Below are 14,860 nucleotides of genomic sequence, written 5' to 3'. Positions count from 1 at the left end.
AGTTTTCATCGTGCGGCACCAGAACTGAGCATGGCCGGCTGTATTTGTTTGCTTGTGTTTCTGCTCTGGTCCTGCTCCCTGTAGATCTGTGGTGTCAGTACCGCCCACTGTCGTCCTCCCATCAGACCCAGCCAAACACGGCCCGACTGTGGTTTCCTTTTGGACTGACTGAAGTGTTTGCTGTTTCCCACATTGTTGGAATTCAACACCAGCCTGTTTACTGGTCCCCATGTGGCTTCAGCCCCCCCTATTTTTTTCATCTCCAGAGCACACCTTTTTTTTTTCTTTTTTTTTTTTTTTTTACATGGCATACATACCCAGTGTTCGTACTTATGAGGCAGTGTACTGCCAAACAACTAAGTGAAACAGTATTTTATTTTTTAATGTTACATTAAAAAATAAAATACATTTTCCATTATAGGCTACATATGTGTTATTGAATTCTCAAACAGTTTAACAGAAAGCTGCCTGATATTCTTTTTTGTGCAAATGTGTGACCACACTTTAGTAAATCTTTTTGTATTGGACAAATGAAGAGAACTGCTGTATACTATTAATAGTTCTATTCTATAGGAGCAGTTTCCACTGTGAGGTACTATATGGGCATCAGGGACATTGTTTCATATACTTTATTTTGCAGCTGACAGTGAATCATACAATGAATCAAAGGAAATCATATACATCTCAAGGAAAAATGTTAACAAGATGATGAGGCGCATGCAAAATGAGAATCTCTTCTTTATCTGCTTTGTTTTTTTTCCACTTCCTTCCCTCGGTACAGCCAGATGGCAAAGCTCCAGCTCTGCAGTCCTCTTCATACACTCATCACATTTGATGGGCGTCCTGCTGCCGAGTTTCAAGGAGGCCATGTGTTTACGAAATGACACTTGTGACAAAAGAAAACTTCTATTTAGCAAGCTGATTCTGGGGTGGGGTGCATGGGGGCAGCAGCAAGTGTGTGCATTTGTGTCTGTGTGTTTGAAGAAAGATTGAGGGAATGTACTGTAAATATTGTGCTTACATAGGAGCAAGGCAGTGGGAGAAATGCTGTGAATGTAGTGTGCGTGTGTGTGTGTGTGTGTGTGTGTGTGTCCGTATCAGTAAAATCCATACAGTCTCTGTTTCACACTGTTGGATGCCTGCTGTCTTTTAATCACATCCTTTTCCTTTTTTAAATTATGTTACAATACAATTATTATCATTTTGTGCATTTACTATTCCAATACAGCGAGATTATTTTTCCACATGGATGTCATATATATTATACATTGTGGACTATGCTCTGCTGATGGATTCAAACATTCAGGACAAACTTTTGTTTAAAAAAAAAAAAATCATCTGTTGTACATTTTGCTACTGAAACAGGTTTTTCATCTGTTGTTTTATTAGTTCTCAATATGCTATCATCTTATCCTAATATTGTCTTTGTCTTCAATGGTGAGGAATTCCCATCAAAGTTTTCCCCTTCTCTTAATACTTTAGGGAATTTTCAAACGTCGGGATGTATGGCTGTAATGCCCCAAGATTTGTTCTCCCTGAAAGAAACGATAGAGTAAGAATATATTAACTACAGAGCAACCTGGCTTTACTGGGTCTGCAATTACTCTTAATTCATTTTAGGCTTACCAATATGCGATGCATAAATATATAAACTATAAATGTATATAGATATATATCAATATATGCTTTGAAGCATTCCTTTGAGTTAAATTTTAAAGCCATGTTCATGCATTAAAAAGCAAATTCATATTTTTGACTGCAGGGTTTAGATGCAAATCCATGGGGCATTACATTAAAAACCATAAACATCATAAAATAGGGAATAGAAATTAAAAATGGAGGCAAAAATGAGGACGTTTAACTGGTCATTAATAACTGAAAGCTTTTATCATTTGCTGATGTGATAAACGAAAATTGTATTTAAGATCAAACAGAAAAAATGGCAAGTGCAATGAAAAATAAAACCCATTTAAAGCAAAGTATTTTTATTCACACAAATTTAATAAGATATATAACAACCGTTTGGTCCATAAATATTTAAGGGGAAATAGTTTCTATACACCATCTTTATCAAGAAACAGGGAAACATGGACAATCTTGATAGAACACTTACTGTACTCAACTATTAACACGAAGATCAATATATAAGGTTCTTGGATTACCCAACTATATCTGAAAGAGTGCACAAATGCTTTCTATGACATCGCTGCCCCCTTTTTAACAGGATACACCATAAAAAGATCTTCGGAAATAAGATGCAAAACAGTACAAAACTAGTGAGGCGTCAAAAGGATGTGAATCAGTTAACAAAGAACACATAGATCCTGAATTTCACAAACTTTCTCCCAAGTTATAGCATAAGGCACATAGTAGAACTGAGTTAGGCATCTACTTCAATAAGTAGATTTAGAGAACCACTTTGTTCTACAATAGAACAAATTGTGACGCTCATAATGAAATGTATCAACTCCATTGAAGATGTCTTTCTTTTCTCTCTATCATTCAGCCAGAAGAAACATGTTTTTGGTCTGTTCAGTGGCAAGTGTCATTAAAGAAAGTATAAATATGGCCAAAACGGAGAACACATGGACAATGATTTTCCCACTGGCTGCCTCTCATCGTACAACTCCGCCTTTCTGAGGTCATTTGAATGTTCATGTCAGCTCTACAAATCTAATCTGCAACGTCGCAAACCATTTCATTACTAAACCCTCCTCCTTTCCCTTTTAAAATCACATTGTTACCCTGAGCAACATGATATAAACAATAATGCACTTTTCACTGGGCAGTATATTGTCACTGTGCAATTGGGTTTAGCTGTGGGTTTATGGATATGTTTGCTAAGGTTTATCCATTTGACTACGGTTAATCTATGAGGCCAACAAATCTGAGAAAGTGCTCTGTCATGAAAACAATCCATGACAACTGTTTTCCAATCCAAATTTCTCTTCTGATCATTTCTATCAATGTGACTGCATTACATGTTGAGCAGTCACCACTGTAAAGAATGTGTGATTTGCTTGTTTTTTTCATCTGAATCACAGTAGATATATTAACCAAGACAAAATGTATGGAGTTAGCATCAACCTGCCATATAAGCTACGATGGTTAGATGTTAGAATTGAAATTTAGACGCGTTCCAGCGTTCCATCTGTGAGATATTATAATGCCTGATTCCATCCAACTCGGTCTTAACGACCAAAACATTCGGAAGTTATTAAGCCTGTTTTCTGGAGTTACCCAAATACAGAACATTCTGTAAAATTATTGACCAAATTATTTCCAAACAGAGACCAAACAAAATCTTCAAATTTGATAGTGCGAACACAGTGCATACATATACAAGTTTTTGAGGGCAAAATATTCAAGTTATTTTTTAAATTACCAATTACCCATAAATTAAGGAGGACTTGTTTTATCATAATTCCATACAAATGTACAAATAAAGTCAAATCAAATATTTAATCTAGCTTTCCAGACAAGCTGCAAGTTAAGTTGTTTTTTTTCAGATGAATTGTTTGTGGAATCCATGACATTTTTTAAATCCGTTCGACTTCAAAATGTCCCATTCAGAATCAATCTCTGCAAACTGTAACTCATCTACAGACACGGCTGCCATGTGGTTTCAGATGCTACACATTAAAATGATTTCCATGTGTTTTAATGTGGTCGCTGCTGTTCTTGCTCTTGTTGTTCTTGTTTGTGTACACAGTACAGCACTTTCTGTTCCAAGGAGCTGTCTCTGGTAGATTTAAAGGTGTCACTTAAAAAAATAAAATGTAGATTGGCAAAAGAAAAAGAAAAAAAAGAAAACAAATAAATCAGATAAAAAAATCAGTCTTCTAGATTGTTAGAAAAGGTTTGTCAAGGTAGTTTGTGAAGGGCTCCCCGAATCATGGCTGTCCAAACTAGAGGTGACGGAGGTCACTACAGTGATAGAGGGGTTTGTCAGGTCTGTTAGTGTGGCCGCGCTGGAGGGGGGGCTCAGGGCCCCACTGTCAGATGAGGGTGGAGGGAGTGAGGTGCCATCAGCCTTATCAACACCTCCATTCTCCTGTCGCAAAACGTTCCTTCTGAATTTGGCTCTTGCGTTTTGGAACCAAACCTGCAAACCAATCCCAATGTGGCTTTTACTTTTTGCGTTTACGATTATTTTTTAAAAGATATCAAAACATCAAGTTATCACAGCTTTTGGGGTATCAAGTTGTCCTTGTCTTATGTATATAAATGTTTTAATTGCAATTTCCAATACATGTTTTGAGCTTATGGGGCAGATCATAATGAAGCAGTTAGCTCCTGAACACTGAATATAATAATTTGGAATTTTAGTAGCAAATTAAACAATGAATTTTAAACTGTTTATTTTGAGAGAGAGCTGTATTACACCCTCTTTCATTTCACAAATAAAAAGAACAAGTGCACTCTTATAAGTAGTCATATCACCTATGTTTTAACACTTAAGGTAAGTACATCTTCTCTACTTTCTTCTTTTAATAAAATGACATTTCAGAATCTACTAAATTTCAGGTAAAACCCCGTGGATATACATCTAAAGACTAAATGGACCAAACAAAACCAAAAAAGATGAATTGAATGGTAATACTGGTGTGAAATGAGAGGGAGGGGTGCAGACACAGGTATAGGGGTGATCAGATCAAAAGAAGACATGGCTCTCTGCTTACCTGTAGAACTCTCTTAGTCAGGCCTGTTTTCTGGGCCAGCTGCTTTAAGTCCTTGGCATCTGGGTTGTGGTTGATGGCAAAGTAGGATTTCATTGTCCGCAGCTGATGGTGCTTGAAGGAGGTCCGCATGCGTTTGGTCTTCTGTGATGGAGGGTAGGCCTGCTGGTCCCGGTCCAAGTGATCCGTGTCATTCTCGTTACAGCCTGAGAGGGCAGAGAGCAGAGTACAGAACGGGGTCAGAGTCCGAGAGGAACGACTGCAAAACGTTTCTAACTCTGCGAGAGATTTATTTTTTCTTCAAATTAAACCTTTTGAGTCCAGATTAAATTTGACTATTTCACAAAAAGAAGTGATGGTCAAACAAATTGTAATGAAGCATATCCCTCAACTACTACACAGATGACATTACTCAAAGGACCAATCTGCTTTAATCTAATACATTCAAAATGGTTTTAAAGCTCAACTTAAAACTCAAATAGCCTTTGATCAAACGTAATATCCTTTTACAGGATCAGACTTTAAATGGAAAAAAGGCTGAATTCAGTAGCTGTCGCAAATGGACTTGATTATAGGAAGCGTATATATTTCCATTGACCCGCTTGTAAACCGATTTCTTATGCCAGAGTTGTAATGAACAAAAGTCAAGAAACGTACTGAAATAACTAAACTGAAAAGTGTCTCACCTTTAAATATAACCTGCGTTATGAGATTTAATTTTTTTAAATCAAAATGATGTTTTTAAAGCAGCACTGGGAGCAAACTAAATGATTTCTGCTTGTGTTTGCAAAGACTAATCGTCCTAATGGGCTTCATTTTTCAGCGAACAACTGCTAATGCAAAAACACTGCGAGATGGTGAAATGGTAAAAATGGATTCAGTAAATTTAAAGCACGGTTGGCTAAACATCTGGTTAAACGGTTCAGATTAAACCTTTCATCACATTTCTTAAATAAATTAAATATATATATATATTTAAGTTTGGTGCACAGTTAAATTGTAGAATAAATTTAATTTTAGCTAAATTGCTGTTACAGAGAATTCTTAGGGGAAATGATTATTAATTAGCCTGTGACAGAGTGTCGAATGTTTGTAAAGCTGCAACTCATATGTACAACTTTTAGAATGAATAACTGTGTACTGATTTAGCTTTTTTTGGTAGCATGTACTTTTATGGTGGAACGGGTCAGAGAGAATGTTATTTCATATTAAAGCAAATAGAACGGAAATCTAGCCGGCAAATCATTTGCATAATAGTTCTTGAATATAAAGTCAATTGTGCTGATTTTATCATCTTTTTGAAACCCAACGCTGTTAAGTTTTTATTCTCTGTGGCTGACAAAATATCAAATTAATTGAACCAACATTTCATCGTCAGGATAAGGCTCAAACACTTTTTAGAAAATGAATGACTTGTTTAAATAACAAACTATTGTGACCAAAGTTGACAGAGATTTAATAAACTTGGATGTATATATTTTTCTGTTTTATGTTGCGGTATGTGCTATGGCTTGAATTAGTTTTTTTTTTTCTTACATGACATCTCTTCTTGTTACATTCATACACACCATAAATAATCAATCACTGACATGTATGTTTTTCTGTTCCAGCCCTTCCCTGGATTGTGTTTCACTTGATATTACCCACTAGGGGTCTCTGTATCCAAACAAGACCAAACTTTACAGAGTGGTGTGCAATACTCAGTGGACCCACACCTTTTCCCCTGTGAGAACAAACATGAATGTGCTCGCTAAAGCAGAAACAAAACCTCAAACAAAACCTCAGTCTATTTGTCAGGAATATGAGTCTCCTGATGTGCAGAATGAAACATTAACCTGAACAGTCTGAGAGTATTGTGAGGAGGGTAGAATAGTGATGTTTGCCATATTCAAGCCCTGAAACAAGGAAAAGAGAATATACCAAACAACTCTTCCATTTATTCCATAATACCAGAAATCTGATTTATATTTTCTGCAATGTATAATTTAAACTTTAAAGGCTGAATTGAATTTTTTTAGGCTAAAAATTCAATTAAAAGACAACATTTAACTTAAAAGGTTAATCAAAAGCCCACGACTAAACCCTAAATAAGCCTCTCTTTGAATTTAAAAAAAAAAGTCATTCTAATTAACAATCCCAAATGAAAAATGTAACATTTCCACCAGAACCTTTGCTGTGTCTGTTGTGTTAAGCAATTACATGGAACTGACATCTTGCAGTATTTTATGTCTTTTTCTATTAATTATTTTTCCTTTTTATAATTTATTATGGTAGCCTATATAGGTAGTCTTTGCTTTAAAAAATCATGCTACAATATTTATTTTTCTATTAGGGCATCAATGAGAACTTGACATTTGCATAATCTCTTTGAATAGTGACTATGAATAACAAACTAGAGGTCTTTGAGATTGACTGTACAGTGTTTGTGTCCCCTGCAGTAGGCCCCAGTGCACGGCTCTGTGTTTCCCTGAGAACTGTGCTGACCGGCGCACGGGAGGCCAGAGATTCCAACGTCACTTTCAATTAACGAAGAACAATTAATGCGCAGATTACCCTTATTCCTCTCTATTCACCGGGAACAGAGGAAACTTGGCGCACAATGACAAACTTTCTCAACCGCACACTAATTCACAGAAAGCGACAACAAAATAGGGACGCTGCGGGGGTGGTGGTGGGGGAGGGGGGGGAGGTTATACCATTTAGCGTTTCAATGCATGATTGTAGATGAAACCTACTTTTAACAGAGCCTTATTTTTGTGATAACGCCGCTTTTTCTTTCTTCAGTTAAACTTACTTATTTTGGCCATTCTATTTATCCCAAAATATAAATTCTCATTTGCATTTATTTTGACCTGAATTAGTATTAATTATAGAAGTCGAGGGCACGTTGTCGGCAAGGTCAAATTTCGATCAACACACGCCACAGTTTAAAGCACGAAATCAGTGCGTTCAAGGCGCGTGGACAGTTACTGCAGATCAATTAGCCAATCGCTGCGGGCGCAGATACACACTAGCAACGCTCACCTATATTTGCATTGCCAATATGACAGATGGATTGATTCATATCAGACATGTAAGGTGGATCCACGGCTGTTACAGCTGGGGCACTGAGGGGCCGGCTGCATTAAACAGCGAGCTTCTCCTGCGTAATGGAAAACATACACTGATTTTTTTTTAACCTTTTTTTTTTTTTTTACATGATTCATTTGAGCTTTGCTTTTGAGCTATTTTATATGAATTAAAATACTTTTTTTATATAGCCTAATGCATTTTCATAAGATTATTAAATTAACGACCAGAAAAGTGTAATAACTGTTAGTGAAGCATATCGACCATAAAGCAGCAACTTTAAAACCTTCAACCAACTGAATTATTTCAGAGAGATTTAACAGGATTTGACCTTTATAAGGAAAGGTGTAGTATTTCATTTCAGGTGAATTTAGCGTTATAGCCTAAGTGCTAGAAAAAAAACCTATGTGGCCCTTCAATACACAATATTGGGGTTACAATTAAATCCTAAAGTAACTTTTGCAGCCGGGCTAACAAAAAGAAAAACCTTAGTAGACCATTATAATTGTTGTGTAATATGTAACGTTTCTCTGCGTTCCTCATGAGCTCCTGCTATGAATAGCATGCTGTCCCACCTGTGTAGCTCGGTATATCTATCCCCATGGCCGGGCTCTTCCTCTTCCGCGGCCTTCCTTTCTGTGCCGTCCCGGTACCGTTGAAGTAGGGAAGGGTGAGGCCGCCGCCCTTTGCTGCCAGCTCGGCGAAGTTAAGCTGGGGGTGGTAGTCCGGTCCCTGCACCAGGGTCTCGAAGTGGAGCCGGCAGTACACCAGGCTGTCCTTCATCCCGAAGTGGTCGCCCGTAGTCAGCGTCTTGTTGCAGGTGGTGCACGTGAAGCAGCTCAGATGGTACACAGAATCTCGCGCGCGCATCACCATCTCCGAGGCCGATATCCCGAGGTGGCAGCGCGCGCACCTCTGCACGGAGAACCTTCTGGAACAGACAAATTGTCAAGACTCCTCTTACATAGAGACCAGGTGACACAAACCGAAACAAGTAAGGGCAAGGTAGGTTTACCTACAAATGCACTACCATGCAACATGCTTCGTTTGGCTTGCTATAGGTTTTGTCTCTACTACCTTTGTCGTGCATTTCAGTGAAAGGGTGTCAATAAAGGCCTATCTGACCCAGCTTTATTAGCCTACTAAAAAAGTTAGATGACCCAGGACCATCGCAAGCTTATTTAGCCACACCTGGCCTATGAAAAAAAAAACGTCTGCTAAGTGAATTGTATGAAAAGAAGTGATGACTATGCCAGATTTTATTTAATCTAAAAATATTTTCCCTGCAGGAATATACTCCCCCCACAATTAAACAGGTTAAATTCGCTTCTACACTATCAGTTAGAAAGCCTAGAATTATTAAGCGTGAGCTTAAGCAAACCTTTTGTCCCACCTTAAAAATGGTGGGACAGCTAACACATTAGCCACTAACAGCATCACTTATTTCAAAGGTTATTTCACTATAATGGTGCATGGTTTGATATAGGCCTTTTTAATGTATGTCTTTTTTTTCTTCTTCTATTATGCACATAATAGGACCATACAGCAGATTTCCATAGCGGAGCATTATGGGACAGACTAAAGGCTGCCTGTGATTAAAAGCCATTAGACTGATTAACATTTTTAAACGGCACAAATGTACAATGGTGTAGGCCTACTCCTTTGTTTCTGAGGCTGATTCACACTTTCAGTTAGCCTGTTGTAGTTTATCTTACATTTAGAGGCCTAAACACTATTGTATCTAAATTACAAAAAAAATACAGTGACAATTTTATATCATCAGTTCTTTTTAATTAAAACCATGCAGGGGGCCTTGAGTGACAGGTATGATTTTATACAGACTAGAAAAGACTTAATTGGATTATAAGGCTTTGACATAATTCCGGTTGAACAGCCACAGCCTGTTAAACTCGAACTGGCAGTGGCTGTACAAACATTTGGTCAAAAGTTGAAGTACATTTAATTCTGAATTAATTAAATTGCATTTTCATATATACTTAAGAGATTAAAAGACTAATGTGTAGGCTACGTGTAGGCGCGTGCGCGTGTGCCTAACAGAGCGCGTAAAGGTGAGTGATGAACCTTCATTTTTCTTACCTGTAGTAATCCTCCTTGCAATAGATACTCCCATCCTTGGCAAAACACGTTAGCTCCGACTCCAGCGCGAGTTTACATTCACAGCATTTAAGACACCGCAGGTGCCACTGTTTGTCCACGGCCAGGAGGTAGTATCTGTCCGAAATCTTTCCACCACAGCCGGCACACAGAGCAGGCTTCTCCGGGCTCATGGAAGGCATGGTCTAAATTAGGGAGAGAGAGGAGAGCTCAAAGCCAACTTCCTTACACAGACTGTTAGGGAAATGTGAAGTAAATGTTAATATGCAGGCCTTTAGTGGCATTCTAAAACAAAATTGTTTCTTATCTGTAAAGAAGAGGCCTTAAATTGAGGCTTTAAACATGTTCTTAGACTAATGCAGGCTCGGTGTGTTCACAGGCCCCCTGAAGGAAGTAATAACCACCATCTACTGTATGACACAGCTGAGACGCTGAAACTAACTCACCGTCAAGAAAAGTCAAGAAATGTGTTCTGCCAAGCTACATTTGTAAAGTCAATTTTCTGGGAAGACAAGCAAACATAAAATAGGCCAATTTGAAATTACATTCTTATTAGGAAATGTAAACGTTATGTTTTAGATAGCCAAAAGGAACAAAACAAAGAAGGTATAATAAAGAATAAGTCAGCGTGATTTATCGTTGTCTACGGTGATTTGTAGATTTGTAACTTCCAAAACTAATTTAATAAACTTTCAACATAAAACAAAATTTAAGAATGCACTGTCAAATGTTTTATTTATTATCTCGATTACATAATTGTGATTCTATTTTATTTTTTGTGAACTGCAAATACATTTCTGTTTATCATTTTTTGCAGCTATTTCAGCAACTTTTGAAATAATTCAACGTTGACATAATACTAATACAAACTTGAATGGCTTCCAGAAAAATGTGGATTTGGTTAATGATTTTAGACTAAACTATTTTTTTTACATAATTTAACACGAGAAGTAACTCCTCATCAGTCTCCTACTTCTATAAAGGTAACAGTGGCACAGTTGTCGTTTTTTTTTTTTTGACGTAGGAAGGATTATAAATGTGTATTCAAACACAGGTCGACCGGCTCTTACCGACTCTCTCCCGTTCAACTGCATGCCCTTCGCCAGGCGCGACTCCGTCTTTGACCTCCTCTCCATCTCCTCCATGATCCCTTGGATGTGATCCCCGGAGATCCCGTGGAAAAGCATGGCTCCTGGACGCAACGTACAACTGCCTGCCTCTGTCTTGCAGCCCACAACTTCCATAAACTGTACTGCAGCGCTGCGCCCCGCTCTCTCAGCGCATCCAAACGGGCTCTTAAGGAGGCAACACAACACCAACTCGACCCCAGAGACTCAGATCAGCTCCTCCACACTGTGCAAAGGCAACTGGAAGAAAAGAAAAACGAAGAAAAGCTACAACATGGGTGGAACAGGAGGAGTGGTGCTAGTGGAAATGCACTAGCTTTTCCTTCTGCTCGTGAATGCCTCTCCTCCAGGAAAAATATATAGTCCAAATGATGCGACAAACCGGTGTGGAAGAAGTAGTGGTGTTGGGGAGGGAGGAGGGGAGGGGGCTACAGTGTAAACACTCGCCAAAAATAATGACACAAAGTTTTTGTTGTTGTTTTTTTAAGTAATTTCTCTCTCCCGGTTTTCCCAGTCAGGGTTCCTTGTTGCTCGGAGGTCAGGTTGGGACTGCCTGGATTTGAGAACCGTGTCCTATTTGTGAAGAGCCCGCAAAGCCTGCCCAGTCTGAATAATTTGGTAGGAGGAGTTCCCCTCTCCCTCTCTCTCCCTCCCTCCCTCTCCCTCACTCTCTCGCCACTGATTTCTATTCACCAACAAAGAGCTGTCACTCTCCCCTCAAAAACTTCAGATTCGTGCTGCGTGAAGGACCAATATTTTATGGTATTGACATTTTCATTACTTTTATTTCCCCATTTATATAGGAGGAGTTTTGACAAATACAGTGAAACGGGATCAAAATTAGTTTAGGTTAAATATTTTTTTAAATAAATATTTTTAAATATTTAACTTGTCTTGTAAAAAACACTGAGTAGCCTATCAGAAGTGTAAGAGTTTTTTTATTTTTTTTTTATTAAAGGTCAGAAATAGATATAACTGTTTCTACAATAGAGAGCTATGTGAGAATAATTCATTTGGTTTAATTTGGAAATTGCGATTTTATCATTTTAAAGCTTCACACTTAAAGAGTTTTAACTAATTATTTTTTTTAGTGTTTGATTGTCCTTAAATAAGATGCACTGTGTGTGTGTGTGTGTGTGTGTGTGTGTGTGTGTGTGTGTGTGTGTGTGCGCGCGCGCGCGCCTGTGAATTTGTGTTTACGTTTGTGTACGTGTGTGCGTGTGTGATATAAATGTATTGTTTGGGGCGGGGCAGTGATCAGTGATAGGCTAGAGGGCGGGGACAGATTACATTAAACATTTTGACAAGACAAGATTTTTTTACACAGATAAGTGCGATTTTGTTAGAAAAGGCGATTTTTCCTTAGGCTAACTGTAAACGATATAGGCCTACAAGATTCGATATTATCAAATATGAAAATTACTTAAAAACAATTTTCTTAATTCCTTAATTGTTTGTCGCCCCATATTAGCCTTATTTTGAGCAGGTGATGAAGCAAATTTATATTATTAGATCAGAAGAGATTAAATAGCCTTTTTGGTGCAGTCATTTTTTTTCTCCATGAAATGCTTGTTAAACTGCAGTTATTCACTGGTGACCATTTATTACCAGCCTCCCTGCATTTCTTTTCTAGTCATGAATAAGAAGTTGTTAACATGTAGGAGAATTGATCCGGTGTTCATAGAAAAGGGACCCTGGCTTCCAACATCTTTCGTCAATTTTAGGCTATGCAAAAAGCATGCATAAGGCATTTAATTGTTAAACCAAAACGAGTTGTTGTGTTCTTCGGAATTCGCGTTTAAAAAAACCCCAGTATAGCTGACTTCCTATTATTTAGGCTGTGATGGAGGCGACGGTGGGGCTACACTTGAATTGTGTCAGATTTAAAGGGTGTGAAAAGTCGTATAAAGTCGTGCAGACTTAATGCCTTTAGTGTCCATTCACAGGCCAAAATATGATGACATAGCTCGAGGGGTTTTTTATTTTGACACACAACACAGCGTTTTACTTTTTGCTAAATCCAGATAAGGAGCTCGATGGCTGAACAATTCTCCATAAAACAAAAGAATTACACTGGTTGGAGCTGTGACGTAGTTTTGCTCCCATTAATAGATTTACTGAGGCTCATGGGGGTGTGTGTGCAGGTGTGGATGCTTCATCTCAGGACGTGTTACATTATCATGTGCACCCCACCATCACCAGGATCACCCCCCACCCTGCCTCCCAATACCCCCCCCCCCCCCCCCCCCCCCCCATGAAGTTGTGTTGACTTTAATTGGAGGCCCCTTGATAGCAGCGCTATGAGACGAGACTTGAACCCTCCTTCTTTCCCTCCTGCATGGATGGACTGCTGGACCTGGAGCTGTTCAGAAAAGCATATCGTTCATTTGCGCCCAAGAGCGTCGAAAAGAGTCGCCAAAAAAGTCAAGCGGCTTTCATTTCACCTGGACAAAGACATCCTGAGCAGAGAGACCAACTCATGCAGCTCTGTGTGACATATTTAATCCGTTTCCTTCACTAAGAACCAAAAAGGCGACTTCTAATTGTGGAAATGTGATTTATTCGCACAGTCAGATCTGAATCTATCATATCGTTAATGTCGATAAGGAGTAGTGTTTTAACCCGTTGCCTCCAGCAGTGACATTTCATTTGACTGAAGAGGCTTTAACAATGTGTCAGTGAACACCAAGGAGCTGAGGGAATCACGTCTTTTGTCTTCTCGTCTTGTTTTGTTTCCTTTGCATCTGATAATTAGGATATTTACTGAAAGCAAGTATACAATCATTTGTTTTATCATTTCACATCAATTTGATGGGTTTTTTTGAAAGTCTGCACATATAGGATCCAAACCGAATTCACAAAATCCCACTTTAAAAACAGAAAACGTCAAGATATTTCGCCTGTTTATTCCAGAAATGAGCAGTTTTCATTTGAAACGTTTTTTTTTTTTTTTTTAAATATCTCCTATTATTGAAGTAAATTGGTCGTGCATGTTACACATCACATTAGATTAGTTGCTTTAAATTCATAGATGACGATTAATTTCATTTGCGATGATGATTTTTCATTGGGTTGCTGAGAATGAGTTGCCCTTGTTTTTTTCATACACGATATTGTTCGACAAAATTAACTCTTTAAAAGACACAATTTCATCTTATTTTCCTACATTAAACTGAGCCCTCTTTCAAACCTGCTGACGCTATTTGAAAATTAAATAACGACTGTAGGCTACTAACAGCCATGTTTAAAATGGCGTGTAAATACAAGTTGGCTCAGTGGGCCACTGACTTTTGACATAAAAAATAAGAAATTAAATTATCCGATGTTTTTGTTCCCCGAAAATCAAACAAAATTGCTTAACCGATATTTCGACCAAGGCGTCATATTTATCACTCTCCCAATCACTTGCATGATTTTGGTTCCACAAACTGCAATTATGTAGGCTATTTGCGCATTTATTTCAAGCGATGGGAAGATGTTGTTTTAAAACATTCAATCAATTAATAAAGAAAAATCATTTCTTTTGCACCACATCTCTGTTTAATCTCGGAGAATATATTCCTTGACACTGTATTTATCAAGCAGCAGATTCGTCGCGCTCCCTTCCGATTTTTGTTCGAGAATCTTCTAAATCGTGTTATATTCCAAAAGAAGATCTAAAATGTTCTAACCTACCTGAGACTGTGTGAGATCCCTGTGCCGCGTGCAGGCTGAGCAGCTCCGGACTGCGCGCGCTCTTCACAGGAGAGACAGGAGGAGACGCTGCCGGTAGATGGGGGCTGTTCCTCGTTTCTGAGCTCACACTTGGAGTTTGAGCGTCAATTAAAACACAAGACATTTAAATATTCCTCTCCCGTATGCAGGCAGGGC

General features: G+C 38.3%; 1 protein-coding gene across 3 annotated transcripts; it reads right to left on the bottom strand.

Moving 5' to 3' along the window:
• Window positions 1-613: 613 nt before the first annotated feature.
• Window positions 614-14,825, bottom strand: lhx9 (LIM homeobox 9). Of its 3 annotated transcripts, XM_061034124.1 has the most exons (6): window positions 14,666-14,825; window positions 10,934-11,230; window positions 9,846-10,048; window positions 8,324-8,679; window positions 4,683-4,885; window positions 1,969-4,105 (listed from the first exon to the last, which is right to left on the bottom strand). In XM_061034124.1, exons 2-6 carry the CDS (start codon window positions 11,105-11,107, stop codon window positions 3,851-3,853), a joined length of 1,191 nt encoding a protein of 396 aa, XP_060890107.1. In that variant the 5' UTR covers window positions 11,108-11,230; window positions 14,666-14,825; the 3' UTR covers window positions 1,969-3,850. The 3 variants fall into 3 exon arrangements, with proteins under 3 accessions (XP_060890109.1, XP_060890107.1, XP_060890108.1); XM_061034126.1 differs by lacking the exons at window positions 1,969-4,105; window positions 14,666-14,825 and adding an exon at window positions 614-1,535 and having other exon boundaries at window positions 10,934-12,380; XM_061034125.1 differs by lacking the exon at window positions 14,666-14,825 and having other exon boundaries at window positions 8,324-8,676; window positions 10,934-12,383.
• Window positions 14,826-14,860: the final 35 nt, after the last annotated feature.

The sequence above is a fragment of the Labrus mixtus genome, chromosome 3, assembly GCF_963584025.1.
Source record: "Labrus mixtus chromosome 3, fLabMix1.1, whole genome shotgun sequence".
Taxonomy (NCBI): domain Eukaryota; kingdom Metazoa; phylum Chordata; class Actinopteri; order Labriformes; family Labridae; genus Labrus; species Labrus mixtus.
The sequence above is the reverse complement of the archived record's forward strand: the minus strand, read 5'-3'. Positions and strand labels throughout refer to the sequence as shown.